General features: G+C 41.2%; 2 protein-coding genes across 6 annotated transcripts; both read left to right on the plus strand.

Moving 5' to 3' along the window:
• Positions 1-1,363: 1,363 nt before the first annotated feature.
• Positions 1,364-3,153, plus strand: psmg3 (proteasome (prosome, macropain) assembly chaperone 3). 3 transcript variants are annotated; one of them, XM_019866467.1, is made up of 4 exons: positions 1,526-1,903; positions 2,190-2,266; positions 2,508-2,656; positions 2,769-3,153. In XM_019866467.1, the coding sequence occupies exons 1-4, from the start codon at positions 1,896-1,898 to the stop codon at positions 2,919-2,921; spliced, it is 387 nt and encodes a 128-aa protein (XP_019722026.1). In that variant the 5' UTR covers positions 1,526-1,895; the 3' UTR covers positions 2,922-3,153. The 3 variants fall into 3 exon arrangements, with proteins under 3 accessions (XP_019722029.1, XP_019722027.1, XP_019722026.1); XM_019866470.1 differs by lacking the exons at positions 1,526-1,903; positions 2,508-2,656 and adding an exon at positions 1,364-1,508 and having other exon boundaries at positions 2,190-2,415; XM_019866468.1 differs by lacking the exon at positions 2,508-2,656 and having other exon boundaries at positions 1,522-1,903; positions 2,190-2,415.
• Positions 3,154-3,673: 520 nt separating this feature from the next.
• Positions 3,674-17,470, plus strand: tmem184a (transmembrane protein 184a). 3 transcript variants are annotated; one of them, XM_019866465.1, is made up of 10 exons: positions 6,236-6,687; positions 7,109-7,330; positions 10,811-10,976; positions 12,295-12,385; positions 12,595-12,670; positions 14,419-14,510; positions 15,273-15,442; positions 15,515-15,712; positions 16,205-16,470; positions 16,509-17,470. In XM_019866465.1, exons 2-9 carry the CDS (start codon positions 7,109-7,111, stop codon positions 16,435-16,437), a joined length of 1,248 nt encoding a protein of 415 aa, XP_019722024.1. In that variant the 5' UTR covers positions 6,236-6,687; the 3' UTR covers positions 16,438-16,470; positions 16,509-17,470. The 3 variants fall into 3 exon arrangements, with proteins under 3 accessions (XP_019722025.1, XP_019722024.1, XP_019722023.1); XM_019866466.1 differs by lacking the exons at positions 6,236-6,687; positions 7,109-7,330 and adding exons at positions 3,674-4,125; positions 4,547-4,768 and having other exon boundaries at positions 16,205-17,461; XM_019866464.1 differs by having other exon boundaries at positions 16,205-17,461.
• The last annotated feature ends 3,754 nt before the right edge of the window (positions 17,471-21,224 follow it).

The following is a 21,224-nucleotide window of genomic DNA, read 5'->3' on the forward strand; positions in this document are numbered from 1 at the left end:
GTTAGGTCTTTGAATAACCATTTTCAATACAAATAGTGAGTTGAGAATATCACATCTGAACACTTTGTCTTGTAAAGTTTGCTTATTTTCTGTGAAATGTTGCTTATTGATATTTGGGAACCGTTTTTAAGCGTGAAGATGACAATATGATCAATTTTTTCCGACCCATTTCAAATGCTCTGCCATCTACCCACAATGCATAGCAATTCTGCTGAGTCTGGCGCTCTGTTTGACATTGTAAATGTGTCAGAGGGATGCTGCTTTTCGGATCAGCCTGATGCAGCACTTGTAGACCTCACTGGGGCTTCACATCCACCTAGAATAAGAAAAGTCTCATAAGCACTTTTGATGACTGTGAAATTTCCTCGGGGCGCTCGTCTTGCATGAAGCTGTGTCTGCTTATCTGTGGCCTCGTTCTGTTCAAATGTCACGTTGGTTTAAAGTGGTTATGAGTGGGGCCCATTACAAAAGAAAACCACCAGATGAGAGAAATCATGCAGATTAGAAATTCTCTTGCCCTCTTTTCCCCCTGCTGTGAGGACGTGAGTGCTTCATACATCTGTGAACTTAACACTGAACAAGCTTAAAGCCTCTAGTTTTAGGTTGAATTTTTTTTAATTTAAAAAACGACTCAGATGACATCAAAAATTAGTTTGGCGAATAATAAATCCAAGATTTCATGTGGTTTCTTTCCAAAGTGTCTCGTTTCACTTTACGGAATCAAATTTACTAGCGTCAAGCAAAGGTATGAAAGTTATCCACGATATTATTCTTTCAGTACCAAATAAATAAATAACTGTAATATGGAACTCTAATTACATAATGGTGGGCAACACTGACAGGATACATTGTTTATGATCTCCTGTAATTAAAAATCAAGAGGAAAAAAAAAAACAATTTCCCCCAAACCATTCAGATACCATAAAATGTTTTTCCATTTATTTATTTACGTATTTATTTATTTATTTATTCAATTCTTATATTTGTTTGTCTGTTTGCTTTTTTTCTATTGTATGGAATTAGTTACTTATTTCGTTTCTTCATATTACTATTATTATTATTATTATTATTATTATTTTACTAATCATAGTAGTAGTATCATTATTATCATTATTCAAATTTTCTCAAATTAAAAAGCCTGGTCTCGAAAAAATAAACATCTACCAAACCATATAGATATTGTACCAGGATACATTTTTTGTTGTTTATTTATTAATAAACTCTCTCTCTCTCTCTCTCTCTCTCTCTCTCTCTCTCTCTCTCTCTCTCTCTCTCTCTTCATCGTATTTTTGATCTTAGTGTTGTTTTTAATGATTATTTTGTATTCAATACAAATTAAACACAGGCGAAAGTAACCCCGAAAAACGTTGTCATGACGTCATGACGTAGACGCCGTTTTGCAGCGTTTGTTCCACCAGGAAGGAAAATACGAAGCTTGTTTAGCTAACTGTCATGCAACACATTGATGAGCATTGCTGAAGGGGAACCGTGCCGGTCGTTAACGAGAGGTGAGGATTGAATTACTCAAGCTGCTCTTGTCGCTGTTGTCTCATTTGTCTCAAGGTGAAGACGGATAGCAGTTGCGTGGCTCATGTTAGCATCAGGGTAGCTAACGCCAAACAAAAGTCGCTGTTGCGGGACGAAGAACGGATTTTCGAATGAATTAATTTGAAGGCATTGTTTATCTTGGTACTTGGAGAGTAGTCCCTACAGAAGAGGATTAGGGGCAGTGAAGAAAAAAAAACCAAGGTTGGCAGGATTCTCACTTTTATTTCAGAATTCTGACTTAATTCTGATTTTAAAGTCAGAATTCTGAGATAAAAGTGAAAATTCTGCTATTCAGCAGACCAAGAAGAATAGAGTATACAGTGCAATAGTGTTTGAAGCGGTGATAGATGAAACGGTAAGAGAATCAGAATCAAGTCTATTTTCAACAGTGAATCAGCGACGTCATGATCATATCGTGCATGACGTCACACACGTTTGTCGCAAGTTTGGTGTGCAAGTAAATACGCAGCTGTAGCGTCCTTCGATGTATACAGAGGGAATGGATTTTCCCGCCCCATTTAGATCTGCCTTAATTGATTGTTATGGTCTTGAAAATAACGCTTTACCTGACCTACAAAGCTATTATTTTTCATTCGACATGTACAATGTATATTCTAGCACTGTGGCATTTTCCTCTCCAGGTTCAACATGTCTGCGGCTGAGCCCATCATCTCGTCGAGACAGACGCATAAAGAAATCAATGGCATCACCACACAAGTTGTCTGCACAGAGTTCAGTAATTACATATTTATTGTCATAACACAGTACGGTAAAATCGGAACGCTGGTGTCCGTCACCCCTGAGTCCAGGTGCGATGACTTCAGCAATCCAATGTTCTCCACCAAAGTGCTGCTGGGAAAGGATGAGGTATGCGGGATGAATTGGTTTGAAAAGGTGAAATGTGTTTCTGTTCAGTTTTGTGTGTGTACACATATATATATATATATACACCACACAAGTTGTCTGCACAGAGTTCAGTAATTACATATTTATTGTCATAACACAGTACGGTAAAATCGGAACGCTGGTGTCCGTCACCCCTGAGTCCAGGTGCGATGACTTCAGCAATCCAATGTTCTCCACCAAAGTGCTGCTGGGAAAGGATGAGGTATGCGGGATGAATTGGTTTGAAAAGGTGAAATGTGTTTCTGTTCAGTTTTGTGTGTGTACACATATATATATATATATATTTTTTTTTTTTTTTTGTGTTTTGTTTTCAGCCCCTGACGCATGTGTGTGGCAAAAACCTGGGAACATTTGTGTCCCAAGAAGCCGGCAACAGGCCCATCCTACTGGGACTGGCACTCAAGGACTCCTCCGTAGATGCAATTAAGCAAATGAAAGAGCTCATCAAAAGCTGTAAAGTTTGGTAGGAAAGTTGCAAAGTGGAGAGGAGAATGCCCCAAAATCTCCCTTTTTATAGTTTTTGTTTTCATGGAGTTGTATGTTTTTAAATAGATGTTTTATTACATATAAAAATGACACTTACTGTTTTTGCAATTTGCCATGTGAACATGATTCATAATACCGTACTGTTCTGTCGCAATGTAAATATCCTACAGCATCTCATGATAAGACATTGTCAATAAAATGTGTCACAGATGAGATTTGTACATCATTCATTAACAGAAAATGGAGCTTTTCAGCGGTGCGTATACACGACGGATGCATGTCCTCCCAACAATTGGTAAGTTTGCACCCTGGAATTGGGTGACCTTTCCTGCCGTGACCGAAAGTACAAATACATTTTAAAATGTAAGAAATGATGGATTGAAGCTGTCCTTAGAACTATCTGTGTTTCCGCCACCTTTACACAGGTTGCAGCAGGACATACACTTGATGGCCTTAAAGGGCAAGGGCAATATTTAAATTTGAAATAGTTTAAAAAATGGTTTACGTTTTTTTTTAAACGAGGTGTGGAACATTTTCCCTTTCCTCTGAAACTGATTAATAATCGATCAACCCTTCCACTTATTAATGCCAGACAGGCCATTGATACAATACTGTATGTACAGTGTAGTTAATTCCGAACAAAGTGTTTTAAGAAATGTGCCGTGTCCGAGGCGTCTCCTCTGGCCCTGAAGGCATCACGATGACGACACACGCAGTGCTTTGGTCACGTGACGCATTCACCTGTTCACAACCTGTTTATCCCTCGGACGCTTGATCCGCAAACCTCAGTGTTTCCTCTCGATAGTTTTACGTTTGACACACGTTTCGGCTCATTTTATTCAACAGGTGCCGATAAAAACACAACTTTTAAACTTAGTTGTCGTTTAGGGAGTTTTGAGGGTGTTTTTTTTTTTGGTTGGTTTTATTTCTTGGGCTGCGGTGTTTCCTCCGGACTTCGACCTCAGGGCGCAAGCTTGCGGCCTACCTGTGGCAACACGGAAGTGGAGACGGTTGGACCTTCAGTCGGCGTGTACTCGACAGCCCGCTCATAAATGACGCTTGACGCCTGCGGCCGCCGACCCTGAAAGGCGATTAAATTCTGATGTTGATCTGCTGACGCTCGTTCCGGGACGCTTCTTCGCCGTTTGTGGCAATTGTGTCGACTCCTCCGCAGTTCGGGACAAGGTGAGCACTTTTGAACACATTAGGTATCCGTGTATAACCCGTTTAAATCTTATTTTAAAACTCTATGTGAAAATTTCGATGTTTGTAAGAGTGTGGTTAGGGTCAGTCAACATATATTTATTAAAAGTAGATAATAACCAAAATTGTGGAATTTACTGGTAGAATTTGTGATTCAGTATAACTATTAACATTGAGGTGAACCTAATTAGTTGGCAAACACTACAATTAATAGCGCTGTTTCATCATCTTTTTAGCTTAACAAACAGCAGAGCTTTTTTTTCCCCCACTCATGCCTTGTCTATACAGTAGCTCTTGTCCTCACTCGATAAAATGCAAAGCCCATATATATATATATAGACACACACACACACACAAATAAAGTTTGTTGATAGGTCTCATTATGATGACGTGTGTTCCTCAGATGAACATCTCGGTGGCCGACATGGACGCGTCACTGGAGAACACTTCCATCGTCCATCTGAGCGCCCCCATCATCCCAGACAGGACAGATGTGTCCAACATGACCATCATTCGCACGGCTAATGGCACCATTCTGCAGGACCAGATTTTTCTCAACACCATGACCGCCCGTGCCCTCTCTGGCATCTTTGTGTGGTCCGCCTTGCTCATCACGTGCCACCAGGTAAGCAGGATTTGTTTAGAACTTTTTTTTTTAAGTAACATTGTAAAATTTGAAACTGTCATACAATTGTAAAAAGAAAACAAATACCAGCTGTTATACTTCAGGGAGAATATTCAGCATTTTTTGTCAATTAGTTTCAGTTTCAATTACTGTACACCTAAGATCCACTTGTCACACTCTGGTTGAAATCACTCAGTATTGGGTGGGTGCATGCAAATGCTCTGTACCATGACGGCCAAAGGCCATGCAGCAAGGCGCACATACTCAATCTTGCGAACTCAGATGACTAATTTTTTATTTTTTTAAATGAGTGATGTGCAGCAAACTAGTGACATTTTGCTTGGCACTGGAGCCCCACCTATTCATTAAAATGTAGTGCACATGAATAGAGGTAAATAAAAAGTTCTAAAAGATTAAATGAAAGCACTGTATTTTTGCATTTCAGTGTGGCCTGAAGACTCCCACTCAAAATGTAAGTTATTGGCTTCATGTGGATTGTTTTTTTCAGTACACATATATATATATATATATATATATATTTTTTTTTGTGTTTTGTTTTCAGCCCCTGACGCATGTGTGTGGCAAAAACCTGGGAACATTTGTGTCCCAAGAAGCCGGCAACAGGCCCATCCTACTGGGACTGGCACTCAAGGACTCCTCCGTAGATGCAATTAAGCAAATGAAAGAGCTCATCAAAAGCTGTAAAGTTTGGTAGGAAAGTTGCAAAGTGGAGAGGAGAATGCCCCAAAATCTCCCTTTTTATAGTTTTTGTTTTCATGGAGTTGTATGTTTTTAAATAGATGTTTTATTACATATAAAAATGACACTTACTGTTTTTGCAATTTGCCATGTGAACATGATTCATAATACCGTACTGTTCTGTCGCAATGTAAATATCCTACAGCATCTCATGATAAGACATTGTCAATAAAATGTGTCACAGATGAGATTTGTACATCATTCATTAACAGAAAATGGAGCTTTTCAGCGGTGCGTATACACGACGGATGCATGTCCTCCCAACAATTGGTAAGTTTGCACCCTGGAATTGGGTGACCTTTCCTGCCGTGACCGAAAGTACAAATACATTTTAAAATGTAAGAAATGATGGATTGAAGCTGTCCTTAGAACTATCTGTGTTTCCGCCACCTTTACACAGGTTGCAGCAGGACATACACTTGATGGCCTTAAAGGGCAAGGGCAATATTTAAATTTGAAATAGTTTAAAAAATGGTTTACGTTTTTTTTTAAACGAGGTGTGGAACATTTTCCCTTTCCTCTGAAACTGATTAATAATCGATCAACCCTTCCACTTATTAATGCCAGACAGGCCATTGATACAATACTGTATGTACAGTGTAGTTAATTCCGAACAAAGTGTTTTAAGAAATGTGCCGTGTCCGAGGCGTCTCCTCTGGCCCTGAAGGCATCACGATGACGACACACGCAGTGCTTTGGTCACGTGACGCATTCACCTGTTCACAACCTGTTTATCCCTCGGACGCTTGATCCGCAAACCTCAGTGTTTCCTCTCGATAGTTTTACGTTTGACACACGTTTCGGCTCATTTTATTCAACAGGTGCCGATAAAAACACAACTTTTAAACTTAGTTGTCGTTTAGGGAGTTTTGAGGGTGTTTTTTTTTTTGGTTGGTTTTATTTCTTGGGCTGCGGTGTTTCCTCCGGACTTCGACCTCAGGGCGCAAGCTTGCGGCCTACCTGTGGCAACACGGAAGTGGAGACGGTTGGACCTTCAGTCGGCGTGTACTCGACAGCCCGCTCATAAATGACGCTTGACGCCTGCGGCCGCCGACCCTGAAAGGCGATTAAATTCTGATGTTGATCTGCTGACGCTCGTTCCGGGACGCTTCTTCGCCGTTTGTGGCAATTGTGTCGACTCCTCCGCAGTTCGGGACAAGGTGAGCACTTTTGAACACATTAGGTATCCGTGTATAACCCGTTTAAATCTTATTTTAAAACTCTATGTGAAAATTTCGATGTTTGTAAGAGTGTGGTTAGGGTCAGTCAACATATATTTATTAAAAGTAGATAATAACCAAAATTGTGGAATTTACTGGTAGAATTTGTGATTCAGTATAACTATTAACATTGAGGTGAACCTAATTAGTTGGCAAACACTACAATTAATAGCGCTGTTTCATCATCTTTTTAGCTTAACAAACAGCAGAGCTTTTTTTTCCCCCACTCATGCCTTGTCTATACAGTAGCTCTTGTCCTCACTCGATAAAATGCAAAGCCCATATATATATATATAGACACACACACACACACAAATAAAGTTTGTTGATAGGTCTCATTATGATGACGTGTGTTCCTCAGATGAACATCTCGGTGGCCGACATGGACGCGTCACTGGAGAACACTTCCATCGTCCATCTGAGCGCCCCCATCATCCCAGACAGGACAGATGTGTCCAACATGACCATCATTCGCACGGCTAATGGCACCATTCTGCAGGACCAGATTTTTCTCAACACCATGACCGCCCGTGCCCTCTCTGGCATCTTTGTGTGGTCCGCCTTGCTCATCACGTGCCACCAGGTAAGCAGGATTTGTTTAGAACTTTTTTTTTAAGTAACATTGTAAAATTTGAAACTGTCATACAAGTGTAAAAAGAAAACAAATACCAGCTGTTATACTTCAGGGAGAATATTCAGCATTTTTTGTCAATTAGTTTCAGTTTCAATTACTGTACACCTAAGATCCACTTGTCACACTCTGGTTTAAATCACTCAGTATTGGGTGGGCGCATGCAAATGCTCTGTAACATGACGGCCAAAGGCGATGCAGCAAGGCGCACATACTCAATCTTGCGAACTCAGATGACTAATTTTTTATTTTTTTAAATGAGTGATGTGCAGCAAACTAGTGACATTTTGCTTGGCACTGGAGCCCCACCTATTCATTAAAATGTAGTGCACATGAATAGAGGTAAATAAAAAGTTCTAAAAGATTAAATGAAACTCTTTTGTCTAAAATGTAAATACAAGCGAACACCACTTAACGCTGTACGTATTGTTTTATTTTTAATCTCAAAAATGTTTTTTTCTCCTCCAAACTGTACTGACTGTCATTATGCAACAAAGCAAATTAATAAAGGTGCCTCTTGATTAATGTTTAAAAAATGATTTAAACATTTAAAATTATTTTTTTTTTTTGCACTGTATGTTTTTTGTTTTTATTCGGGTGGAGGAAACCCTTTGTTTTTTGTGGAAAATATATCATAATGGTGTTTGATCAGTGTTTCTTTGTCTAATTTCTTTGTCCATATTTCAAATATCATTTTTGTCTAACACCTGGTGAAGAAGTGTGTGGTCCTAAGTGGCCACCTCAGTAGCTCTGATGAAAAACAGCGCCGCCCCCCAGCATTTAAATTGCCCATCCCTGCTATAGATTTTAATGTGCACATTATTGAATGCATCAAGGTTGTGCCCCTCACAATATGTGTAATCAGAGATGGCTTGAAAATGACACGCCGCGCTCACCTCCCTCGCCAAGGGACGGAAAGCAATTGTTCCATCCATAAAGTTTATTACCTCGCACTTCACCTTTACCGAGCTCACTTTGGTAGTTCCAAAGCAATGGCTTTCTCTTCAGCTTTGTGCCACCTCTCTTTTATGGTTTTACTGCACGAGGACATCACAGTTTAAAAGGAACATTTGGATTTTGAACATGTTTCCTTCTTGCGTGCACTTGGGTTCCACTGGTGATGATTGCTTATCATTGTGGTTTTATCATTTACTCGGAACACTGCGCCATCAGCAGTGAAATATGTCGAGGCCGTGCGCTAAGCGGGGTTCAGCAAATACTGTAACAGTGTATGCGTTGGATAAAGCGATTCCAATTAATTGCAAATTTCTGGCAAACATGAACACGATGTGCGCGTGTATTCTTCTGGAAACCATTTTCAGCCTTTCACTCATGCTCAATTAATCCGCTAATGGGTCTTACTAATCATCAACTTGACTGGCTAAGATTTTTTGGAGGGGGGAAAATGACTTGCTACAATGCATACTATCTTCCCTTTTCAGCCAAGATTGTCAAGAAAGTGGTTTTTAATCAACTCAAACGGACTCTGATGAATTACAATCAGGTTTCCGACCTCATCACAGTACAGAAACAGCTCTTATTAAAGTACAGAGTGATATAAGATTGAACACTGATGCACGGAAGGTGTCGTTGCTCGTCCTGTTGGATCTCAGTGCAGCATTTGATACAATTGATCATACCATACTGGTCAACATGTTGACTTAAATGCGATTAAATCGAACAATCGTACTTGGAGGGAAGACGATACTCTGTTACTATTGGAAGTTTTGAATCTGATCAAATGGCCATGAAATTTGAAGTCCCTCAAGGGTCAATCTTTGGACCCCTTTTTGTTCAGTCTGCGTATGTTACCTTTGGGTCCAATGCTTCAGAATGCTAACGTTGGCTATCGTGGTTATGCAGATGACATGTAGCTATATTTATCAATGTCTCCAAATGACATCCGTTCAATTAACATACCGTGCCGCTGTCTTGAGCAAATTAACAATTGGATGAAACAAAATGTCCTTCGCTGAATGGTTTGGAATCCTGAATACATTAAAGAGATGCTAATTGAATATTAGCCCAAGTAGGGCTCTGAGATGTGCAGTCTTGGGTCACTTAGTTGAGCCCGGAGTTCAAAGTTAACAGATGAAGCTGCATTTATTTATTATTATTATTATTTATGCTGCACACAAATGGAATCAGATGCCCGCAGAAGTGAAGTCAGCGCCGAGTATAAATGCTCTTCATCCCAGGTTAAAAACAGCCTCTCCCTTTCCTTTGATCAAGGTTTTTTTTAAGTTGTTTTTTTTTTCATTTAGTTATTTTAGAAACCACATCATATTTCTTGACTTTTACATGTTTTATGAAGTTAATTTTTGTAAACTCCCTTTGGGTTTTTTTTCCCCTGCTTTTCTTATGAATGTCATTAACTGTTATGTTTGTAAAAGCTTGTCGGTGTTTTTTTCCGTACTTGTGTGAAGCACACGGAGTTACCTTGCATCTTGAAACGTGCTCCGTAAATAAAGCTGCCTTGGCTTGCCTTGTCTTGCCTCATGGTAAGACAATGCTGGGCTATTTCAGTATCCAAAGCTGTTTACTCCTGTACGCAGGCATAATACAGGCCAAGCAAGTTCCTGGTTGCACTTATCCCTTTCGAGTTTCTGATTTATACAGCGACAGATGTTTGGCGTATCTCTTTTCTGCGCTACCCTGGTTACAGAGGGGGACTATTTACTGAAATTGCCCTTTGCTCACACAATTGTAAAGCATCAGAGGTTACTGTTCTGCCAGGTGTTTCCTTTTATGGTCTTGTTGCAAGCCTTGGCTCAGGTTACATCTTCATTTACATATACAGTGTATATTTTTTTATTTCCAAGAAAAGTATTCTCTCCGCATTGCAGAATTAATTACAATCTCCTTTTGCGCTCATCAAGGGCATGCAAGAGAGCAGCAGGCGCTGTCATAATCCCGTTTTTACCAGCCAAACTGAAGGAAAAACTTCATGAAAGCTACTTTAACAACAGCGGAGTAGGAGATGCTTCCGCAAATGTTCCAAAATTGTTATGCGCAAAACATTTTGGGCCCTGCGTCACATTATGCAGGCCAAACAATGAATCAGCCCGCTCGGAAAATGACATTTGCGGCCTTGATTGTAATGTTCATGTTATCATCGTTTCACAAACAGCCGTTTCGCTCTTCTAATACATCTTGTCACTAATCACGGCATGGCAGCGAGTTACATCCTGAAAATTAATGAATCTCCGCTGCTGCATTCTTCTGGCATATCTTCACAAAAAGCATTTGAAATGCCGCAATTAATCATAGCCCCGCTGGATACACAAAGTGCATTATGAATGTACAAGCAGATGCTCTGAATACTTTGTATGAACACGGAGTGTCACGGCAGTATGTTTTTCAGCTTTTCACTCTCCATTTTCATGGGACTTCTCTGATGTTTTTCGCACATGCTCTGTGTCCTCCTCTTAGATCTACACACACCTGCGCTCCTACACGGTGCCAAATGAGCAGCGCTACATCATCCGCATCCTCCTCATCGTGCCAATCTACGCCTTCGACTCCTGGCTCAGCCTGCTGTTCATCAGCAACAACCAGTACTATGTCTACTTCGATTCGGTTCGAGATTGCTACGAAGGTACATGCGCGTCCTACGCGCGCGTGAGATCCCCCCTTTTTCCACACCCGTCGAGGTTCTTGTTGAGTGGAAAGTGGATCCTCCCACACGTGTTACAGTGATGATCTTTTTTTTTTTTTGTATTTGAATCTATGCAGCCTATTCGGTTACATTTTCATACGCAACAGCCACAACATTAGGAACCCCAACACAATGTATGATCCAATAGTAGTACCACCTATTAAAAAAAAAGAAAATACTTGGCTCTAGAATATTTAAATGCAGTTGTATAGTAGGCGTAAGCGTTCGTCAAACACAAGACAGGTTTTATTCCTAAGTAGCAGGTTGGTAAGTGCTTTAAAACGTTTGACCGCCACGCTATGAAAAACTAAAGTCAAACTCAATTGGAGTTAGGCGGTGATTCGTTTGCATACCACCAGAGGGATCGTACGTGCCACACTTTGAGCATCACCGCACTACGACAACGCATTTCACATTTAACACCAAATTCTTTTCAGTGGTGGCTGTAATTTTGCGTTATTGTAGAATGGCACACCATCATGCCCAGAAGTCAAATGTGTTACGTCTATTTCTGTCAGGGTAGTGTACTATTCCAAACAGCTCACTGTATGATCAAATTCCGTTGTAGCCCACTCCAACCTGCCCTGTTATAATCATTCTAGTTAATAATCACACGTTGACGGTGTCAGTCAAAGCGCAGGCTTGTTTTCTTTGTAACGGCAGAATTTTTATCTTCGGCTCGTGTATTAAATCTGAAGAGGTGTGCGTTGTAAATAATTCCACATTGATGCTAATTTGTCAAATATTTCACCCGTGGAAAAGAGGATTCCGCGCAAAATTAATCGCGAGCCAATATGAGAGCGAATGTGGGGGGGCGGTGTGTGTGGGGTCGGGGGGGGGGGGAATTTTATTGGGGAGATTAGTTTCAAGTTTGAGGTGCAATTTTGTGGCTGACTGATGGCGGCAACACGTCCGAAAGCCAATATGACACCTAAGTCCCCCCCAACCCCCCACCCCCCTTTTTTTACTGGGCACCATCTGCATTAGCTTCATTTAATCCCTCCTTGAAATAGCAACAAAGGATTAGGAAGGGATTTCCAAGACACACAACCCTCGCAAGCCTCTTAATGTAAGAAGTGAAACATTTATTGTTCCATAATGTAGCACTAATTATTCTTTATCGCGCCCAAGTTGGCTCTGCCTCCTTTTTAAATGAAGTTTCATTTGAAGGTGATTGGAATTCTTTGGCGGGTTTTGCTGGTTTGTTTTGTGCAATCTGTTCAAACATGTTTTGAAGTGACTCTTCTTTTTCTTCCAGCATTTGTCATTTATAATTTTCTGAGTCTGTCCTTTGAATACCTGGGAGGAGAGAGTGCAATCATGTCCGAGATTCGAGGGAAGCCCATACAGTGAGTTGTCTTCTTATCCATCTCGAGATGCTGTTACAGGGAAGATGAATTCATATGTTTGCTCCACTTCTAATGACGCGCCACTCATCGCGGCTTTTCTAACTGCCCACTTTTAATCCACACTGTCAGTAAGCGCAATGTCTTCACTTTACACTGTATTTGTACAGACCTCTGCAATGAATCTGAATGGTTCCTTATTTATTGTGCAGGTCAAGCTGCCTGTATGGCACCTGCTGCCTGGGCGGGATGAGCTACTCCATTGGATTTTTGAGGTTTTGCAAACAGGTACAAGCTTCAATTTGCTGCTCCTTTGACAGTCACGCACTGCAAATAGGAAACTGCGGTCGAATTTCCATATTGTACGACATGAGCGACATTGGACTTTACGGGGGATCTGCTGTCGTTTTTTTTAAAGCAAACATAACAGGCATCTGTTTAAAACAATTTGCTGGTGTCTAAGTATGTTTGCGGCATGTCGTTTAATTTCACACTTGTTGAATGTGGAGGCACATCAATTTACCGTACATGGAACGTCACCTCCAAATTAAGCAAATGCACATCCCTATTGAGTCTACAGGGGGAGTTAATCATGACGTAAATTATCCCTGAACACAAGGCCGCCGACTTCCAAGGTGGGAAGAGAATAGAAGTAAGAATGTGCAAGCACTTAGAAAGATTCATACATGTCTTGGTGCCGTGACAAGTATGTGTGTCATCACTATTGAGCTAAATATCAAAAGATGCCCTGCGTTTGATAGACTCCTTGCATAAGTCAGACCTGATCAATTTTAGAAGCTGCGCTTTGGGGCGCTTGAACTGTAAGTCAAAGCGGGAGTAGCTTTGCTCTTAATTAATACTCGGGAGGACGCAACAAATCTGGCCTGTCGATAGTTGCCACCAGTGAACGATTGCAAGTGCAAATTGTATGAAAAGGAAAAAGCCTCGGGTCATTCTGAGCTGGGAATTGATGATTCAAAATTGATTTAGTCATTTTTAATGGAAAATGCCCGCGGGTTGCCAGCGCGTTTAGCAAAATAACAATGGTGACTCTGTTGCACTTTCTTCTCAAGTCACTCGACTGCTGGGTCGCCTTCTTTATAAAACAGACCTGAAACGAAAGCCGCGGAGAAAGTGGGTACATCGTGATTAATTCAAGGTTAAAGGTGACGCATCTCTGAATGGATGCCGTCTCTCTCGCTCTCTTGCTCTCAATTCATTTGCGGCAGGAAATACAGTTGACTTTTGGACGTGCTTTGCATCCTCCTGAATGTCCCGCTTGTCAGAGGCGATCGTGCCGACTTGTTTTTCTTTGCACGCGCAAAGAGACAAAATGGCACCAGGACTGGCAGAAAGGACAAGCCGAGTCCCTTGTAAGGATGATTACTCATGCAATTTAGTTAAGCCCACCACGGCCCACCTTATCGAGCCCCGCCCACTCGGACTGTTGCCTTTAAGAGGCACATAGTGGGAGTCGCGAAGCACACGTGAGGGTCAACGGCCTCTCTGAACCTGACGCAGCAGCAGACGTCAGCAGCAGGTGCTCTCCTCTTTCTTTTCAAATCCTCTTTGGATTTTGACAACCGAAACGCTCCTACTGCAGCAACGAGGCTGCCTACTGTTCTGTATTCTGTATATACGCACTCAGAACACTTCTCGAATCAGATCCAATACGTTCGCCGTATGTCATTAACGGTTATTTAGTTGTACTTTAATTTTGCCCCCTTCAAAGTAACTAAAATATTAGGAACAGCTCGGTGCAGGCCTGAACCGCTGCAAACAACAACAAGCACGATAATAAATCGAATTATGAATTTATTTAATACCCGAGGAGTGTAAACTTGTTACAGGCAGAATTTACGATGCAACTTGTGCATTCAAGCTTATTAGATGTGTATCTGGTTAATCCATAATGAATCATCCACACTGGGCACATTGGTGTCCTGCGAGCTGGAATCATTGTACAACCAAATCCTCAGTCCTTCTTATCATTCCTATGGTGTGTTTGTTTGTTTGTTTATTTGTTTGTTTCCCAGGCAACTCTTCAGTTCTGCATCGTCAAACCCATCATGGCGGCCATCACCATTATCCTGCAAGCCTACGGCAAATACCACGATGGGGATTTTAAGTGAGCTGCGCCTCTCTCTATTATTTTGTGTCTCTTCCCTTCGCTCTTTTCCAGCCTCTTAGTTTGCACTAATGGCGCAAATGTGTGAGTGATGGCGGCTCTTTATATAGCACCCCAAAGCATCTCCTCAAGAGCTGTTCTTTTCACGGCGCATCTTCAGCCCTGACTCTGAAAGTGTCATTAAAACGCTCTATGCGGGTGAATTTGTAAATGGCGAATGGGCTGTCATTTGTATAGCGCTTTACACTGTTACCTCGTTCACCTGCTGGCGACGGAGCATCAGGAGCAACTGGGGATTAACAGTGTCCTGCTCAAGGACACTTCGACATGGTTGCAACGGCCGGGGACCGAACCACCAACCCCCGGGTCGGGGAAACGAGCGCTCTCCCACTGAGGAATGTTACCACGTTTCTTTTTAATCATCTCATGTTGTTCAGCCTGCTGTGGGTTCCTCCCTGCGCCACAGTAATTAGTCTGCTGAGCCCTAGAGGACGAGCAAAGGCAGGCTGACGGTTAAATAAACAACAATTCGTTGATCAGATGCACGCTGAGGTACAGAGTTGAAACAAGACCTCCATTTGTTGCTTGTTGAAACACGAGACCACCTGTGTTGTCTGGCTCGTTCAAATCCGGTCAAACCTCTCAGTACAAAGATAATAACGGAGAGAGAAATTACCCCTTCAATCCCGTCTCTCAAAAGCTGAATTGTACAAAGGCGAATCCATTATGAGGCCAGTTGTCATCATGTTGTTTTCTCTGCAGCGTCAACGGGGGCTACTTGTACATCACCATCATCTACAACTTCTCCGTCAGCCTGTCGCTCTACGCCCTCTTCCTCTTCTTCTTCGCCACCAGCGACCTACTCAGGCCATACGAGCCCGTGCTCAAGTTCCTCACGATCAAGTCTGTCATCTTCTTGTCCTTCTGGCAAGGTAAAGTCCCACACGGAAGATTCACATTCAGAACCGAGAAGAGAGCCAATGTTCATTTGTGGGCCGTTTAAGGCATGGTCCTCGCCATCCTGGAACGCTGCGGCGTCATTCCCAACGCGCTTTATATCGACGGGCAAGAAGTCGGCGCCGGCACGGTGGCGGCCGGCTGGCAGAACTTCATCATCTGCATGGAGATGTTCTTCGCCGCCATTGTCCTGCGATACGCCTTCACCTGCACTGTCTACCAGGAGAAGAAGGATGACGTTCCACGTGAGTGAGATTGTTTCCTGAGTGAACACCAATTGTGTTGCTGGGTTTTTTTTTTTCTTTGAAATAAACAAGCCGGGAGGTGCTTGTATTTACATAGTGAGTCAGGAGCATTAACTGGACACAGAGACAACATGAGAACCAGGTGTTTGGAGTTATACAGTGCAGGACATCCTTTTATTGTTTGGACGGGTTTGGTTCTCATGTTTAAAGTGGAATGCTGACATTTCGTACAGCACCGCCCTTTGCTGTCGAATGGAATTGACGTCAAACTGTCCTTGGGCTCGCATTGGGAGCCATGAACGGCGTCATTTGATTTGGCATCGTAGATGCACCGCAATATTCAAGTCCGCTAACCAGAGGCTGAGCTGCACTGTAATTGTTCATGGCGTAGGCGTGTTGCAAAAACCCGTGAGCCGCTTTCACTCTTTCTTTTACCCACAACTTTTTCATACCACTTATTAACACCCCACAACGCTCACATTCCCGATATAGAAAGCATCCCGTCGATGCAGAGCATCTCCAGTGGTCTGAAGGAGACCATCAACCCGGGCGACATGGTGCAAGATGCCATCCACAACTTCTCCCCGGCCTACCAGCAGTACACACAGCAGTCCACGCAGGAGGTGGTCCCACCGTGCCCCAACGGGAAAGCCCCCTCCACCTCCAGCAAGGGCTCCCGCAAGTCGGACAAGGTCATGCTGATCATGTCCGACGATGAGTTCTAAGCTGCCACGTCGAGGTGAGTGTGTCCTCACCCCCCCCCCCCCCCCCCCCGAAACGGTTATATCTCACGAGGCACAAAACTGGATTGTATTTAATTGTCATCAACACAGTGTTGAGCAACGGCTGCTTACTCCAAATACACATTGTAAGGATAAACCCGTTTTTAAGTAATGTAGCTCAGCGGCATGAGATTTTTGCCTTCCTGGCCTTATAAGGAACACACAAATTAACATCCTCTGTGATATCAAACAAGCAACAATGTGACTCCAGGAGTGTGGCAATGGCGAAGGATTGCTTTTTTTTTTTTTGGTCTCGTTTGGGAGTCATGAAGCATGGAAGTTCCTGGACAGACATACTGGTTTTGGAGCGGGTACTTCAAACTGCACAATATATCACTGCGGAGTTTTTTTTTTTTGTATGTATTGCAATGCATCTCCTTGTCACAGTCGACCTCTTACATAGTGGGAGTTGTTTTCATTTGAGATAGTCCAACTAGAAGGCAGATTTGTAGCATCTGCGCTTATTGTGAATATTTTTCACTCCGCCTTTTAGTATCAGGGTCACTATTTATAATTCCATGGATTCTCTATTAAAATATTTACAGATTTGATTGTAATTATACTATACAGGTGCATCTCAATGAATGATTATATCATGGAAAATGTAATTTATTTTTATAGGTTAGTTCAAAAAGTGAAACTCGGAGATAATGGCAGATTGACGACACTCATATGGCGATGGCTTGCAGCTAACACCAAACCCAAATTCACCAACTCAAGAAATGTTTATATTACATAAACAATCAAAATGAACGTTAATGTAGAAACTTGGTCAGAAGGTGCTTTTTTCTGCCTTTGCTTGATTTTTTTTTTTTTTTTTTTGGTTTTTATTCAATGATATGAGTTTCACTTCTTGAATTGACGCTATTCTATTTTATTGAGAGACATCTGTAAACATTTTGCGTGGAAGATGTTCTGTATTTTGAAGAGACTGATTTTCAAAAAAAAAACAATAAAGGCATTTTTTTTTAAATTGTCGACTGGCCATTTTGTACATTTGTCATAATTTTAATACCCGTCTGGACCAATCATTGCTCTTTTTGAGACTACTTACATCATGGAATTTCAAATCATACAAAATAAAGACACCTTTGTGTATGTGTGAGGGAGTAATTAAAGTGAGCCAATTTGTGCCAGTTTTTTTAACAAGGAGAAATTTTTATTTGTGAGTACAAAAACGAGACAGCAGACACATTGTCGCGGAATAATTTAGCATGGTTGAAAATAACGCAGCAGAGACAAACAGAATTTACACACCAGGTTAGCTCAATGGGGGGGGCACATCAGAAAGTGAGTTGACAAAAAATAATTTAGCTGTCTCAATGAAAATTCAACAGATGAGTGAAATAAATACGCAAGAGCAGAGTAACGATGTCTGCTGCCTTCTCGCAGCTATTTTTAGCCTGCACAAAACTTGGCAATAAATTGCATCCACATTCTCGATAAGTGATTTTCCGAAGTGCTACACAATTTTCTTTTAACCTGTAGCTTGTTTGACTGGTCGAGCTTGTTTGGACAACTAAATGAATCAACGCTCATCTATGCAAGCACATTTCTAGACTGCCATCATCATGGCTCATAGGAGGATGTATGCGAAAGATCCAGGGAAGAAGCGGACTGCTTACACAGCCCCAAAAAGGTCACGTCATCTTCATCTTCATCTTCTACATGTTGCTCTTAACTGCTTTGTGTGAAGCGGATACTTTTTTTTCCTCTGGTATTTTACAGATGGCATGCATGTGGGCGCCAGCAACATACTCGATTCACCTTGATTAAGGTTTGTCTGTTCTTTTTGCCACTTTCTAAACTAAAGTGTGAACTGTAACAGTGCCTCGTTTTGCCACATGGGGTCGCTGTCGGCTGAAACCTTCCGTATATCAATAGTCTTTGTTTTTACATGTCTGCCTCAGGGTTCATTGTGGAGTGACAGAATCCAATTTAGCAGCTGTGGAAATTCAGGTAAGGTTCAACGGCTGTTACAAAAGCATCACCATCATCGTTAAAAGTGAAGTCGGAACAAATAAGCGTCAACAATAATACACGACGTGTGCTGTACATGCATGCTTACATAACACATGGGAGTCAAACATGTTAACACGCAATGGCCGTCTGGATTTTTGCACTTTTTTTTTTTTTTTTTTACATCAAAAGTGAACCGTCAGAATGTCAACATAATTCAAGTGAAGTAAAACAAAAACAAAAAACAACGGCATCTTGCGTGAAACCTCAGTCGTGTGGACACAACAACAAAAAAAATGCGGTCCGTGGCCTATAAATACTCAAAGTCATGGCAAAAGTATTTTTCTCGTTGTAAATGTAATGTCTGGACACCTTTTCGCCATCAATTACGAATAGTACGTGGACTTCAAAAGAACGGTTACGTAAATCACACCACTCCCATGATAGTAACATAAATATAGAAAAATATGTAATGTATTTATATCATGTACTTAATGAATATAAAACCTATGTGTCAGGAATAGGACATAAGATACAAAGTACAAAAACAGAATAAGAACACAGCTGTAAGGTCACAGCAGGTTGTACAGCAGCAAAGCCCCCCCCACCCCACCCTCACCCCCCAATCCCCCCATCTGTCTACTTTTTTTCAGGCTGGGGGGGAGGGGACATAAGTCATGTTCTTTTGGCCGAGACAAGATCTTGACATGAGCAAGCGTTTTTTTTTTTTTCCAAGGCCTTAAAAGCACGGATGGTTACTACATTTGGTTGCCATGGCAACCGAACGGTTCCTTGAGTTTTCTACCTGCTTATGAGGCGAGCTTCAGGAGTTCTCCCATAGAAGAGTGCGTTCAAAGCAACGGAAGCAAAAACAAGGGGAAAAAAAATTTGAAAATGAAAATAATCGTATTTCTGAGTCAACAGCAGCAACACTTGGCCTGACCCTGCAGTAGGAATGACGCTTTTACTTTCTGGACGGAGTCAAGTGACCGCAGCTGAAAGTGAGCCTGAAGTCCAAAGCTTTAATGTACAGGAAGTATTTTCTTGGTAAAGACCTGTCATTATGTTATTTTAACTTCATCCAATATGGATGACCTTCCAGAGAGTGGCATTTAAGAGCCAGAAATAACCGAACTAGAAATTGCAGTCTACTCAGAAATTGTGCGTGAATGCTGAGAGAGTCTGTCACCAAGTCGAAGTCGAAGTACTAGTAAGAAAAAGGAAATTGAGAGCGATTAATTTTTTTTTTTTTTTAATCTGCTTCATCTCCAATAAGTGCTAGGACTGACCCAAAAAAACAAAACAAAAAAAAAAAAGGTAAGCGCAGTTTGTTTGAGAACAATAACAAAAAGTAAACTCATACATTTATGGAAACATGACAATAGTCCTTAATTTCATCCTCCCAAAAAGTGGCAAAGTAAAAATATTTTTTTTAAAATCTAAGGAGGGGGTTAGGTTTTAATTTTACAAGTTCCAATGAGACATTAAAGTTATAATTTGAGGGAAAAAAAGCTGAAATATAGTTAATATTTTTATGAAACAAAATGTTTAATAAAAGGATGACTTCCCAAAATTACAAATAAAATATAGTTTATGGTAAAAATCATGACAAATTATTTTTACGAAACCAAAATGTGTGATAAGATCAAAAAGTTAAAACAAATTTACAGAGACAAGTTATGAAAAAAATGAAATTGGTCACAATTCTACGAAAACACTAACATTAAGAGAAAGTCGTTATTTGGTAGAAAAAAAATATTACAATACCCCTAACTTGATGAGAAAAATTGTACCATTTTATGGAGGAAAAAAATCAAATTTTACCCCAAAATTGAATTTAATAAAAGAATAAAGTTGCGATTTGATGACACTGTCGCATTCCAAGAACAAGTATTTTTTTTCAGTGCTCGTCTCTCAGCATTCACACAGTAAGTGCCGCTGGACAGAAAGTAGCTGTTTGCTTGTATCAGGCTCTTGCAGCAAAGTCATGGCACGTTTCCCCCCCCCCTTTTTTTTTTATGACACTCATCACTTCCTGACTGTCGACACGCACCTTTTGGATTGGTGTAGTCCTATCCTGTAACCGGAATATCCTTATAAGTGCTCTATGGGGAAGACGCTGTGAAAAGGTCAACAAACACTTGAAATCGCTCGGTGAAGTCAAAATGCAGTCTACTTATCTTGCTACATGACAAGTTAAAACGCAATCTGCTGACTCCATGAACAGAGTGGACTACCAGGCATGCAAATATCTCTTTGAAAAAAAAAAAAGGATCTCTCGGTCCTTCTTCAAGGCAGCACTTGATGTGCTTGGAAATGATTCGGTGTGGTTTGACATCATTTCAAACCAAGAATGTGGACTGGTGCTGCCACCCGAAGGCATGTCGGACATTTTTTTTTTGTCGTTATTTTTCTAAATCTCTGTGCTCAGTCAAGAAGAGGAACCCTGGCAGTGCTGTTAGGACGGTTTCGGGGGGTGGGGCAGGTGGTTTGCATAGTGCAAATAAATACAGGCTGTACCAAAAGTCACTTATAGACGTCCCTTTTTTTTTTTCCTACTTAATTTCAGGTATCATTCAGACAGAATTGAGGCTATCGGCGTTGGCTTGGCAGTTTGTGGAAGCCTATCATGAAATCAGCTGTCAAATACTGATGGCCTCACGTCTGTCCAAATGATGCCTGAAACAAAATACAAACAAGGACGTTGACGGTGACTTTTGGAACACCAACAAAAAAAACCCCCCTTAAAAAAAAAAAAAAAAAAAAAAAAA

This window comes from Hippocampus comes, unplaced genomic scaffold (genome assembly GCF_001891065.2).
Source record: "Hippocampus comes isolate QL1 unplaced genomic scaffold, H_comes_QL1_v1.1 scaffold99, whole genome shotgun sequence".
Lineage (NCBI taxonomy): Eukaryota > Metazoa > Chordata > Actinopteri > Syngnathiformes > Syngnathidae > Hippocampus > Hippocampus comes.

Coding starts and splice junctions, on each gene's coding strand:
- tmem184a (XM_019866466.1), top strand. CDS start 4,547: ATGAACATCTCGGTGGCCGACATGGACGCGTCACTGGAGAACACTTCC. Junction 10,977..12,294: donor GGTTCGAGATTGCTACGAAG/GTACATGCGCGT, acceptor TTTTTCTTCCAG/CATTTGTCATTTATAATTTT. Junction 15,443..15,514: donor CTTCTTGTCCTTCTGGCAAG/GTAAAGTCCCAC, acceptor GGGCCGTTTAAG/GCATGGTCCTCGCCATCCTG.
- psmg3 (XM_019866468.1), top strand. Junction 2,416..2,768: donor TGCTGCTGGGAAAGGATGAG/GTATGCGGGATG, acceptor TTTTGTTTTCAG/CCCCTGACGCATGTGTGTGG.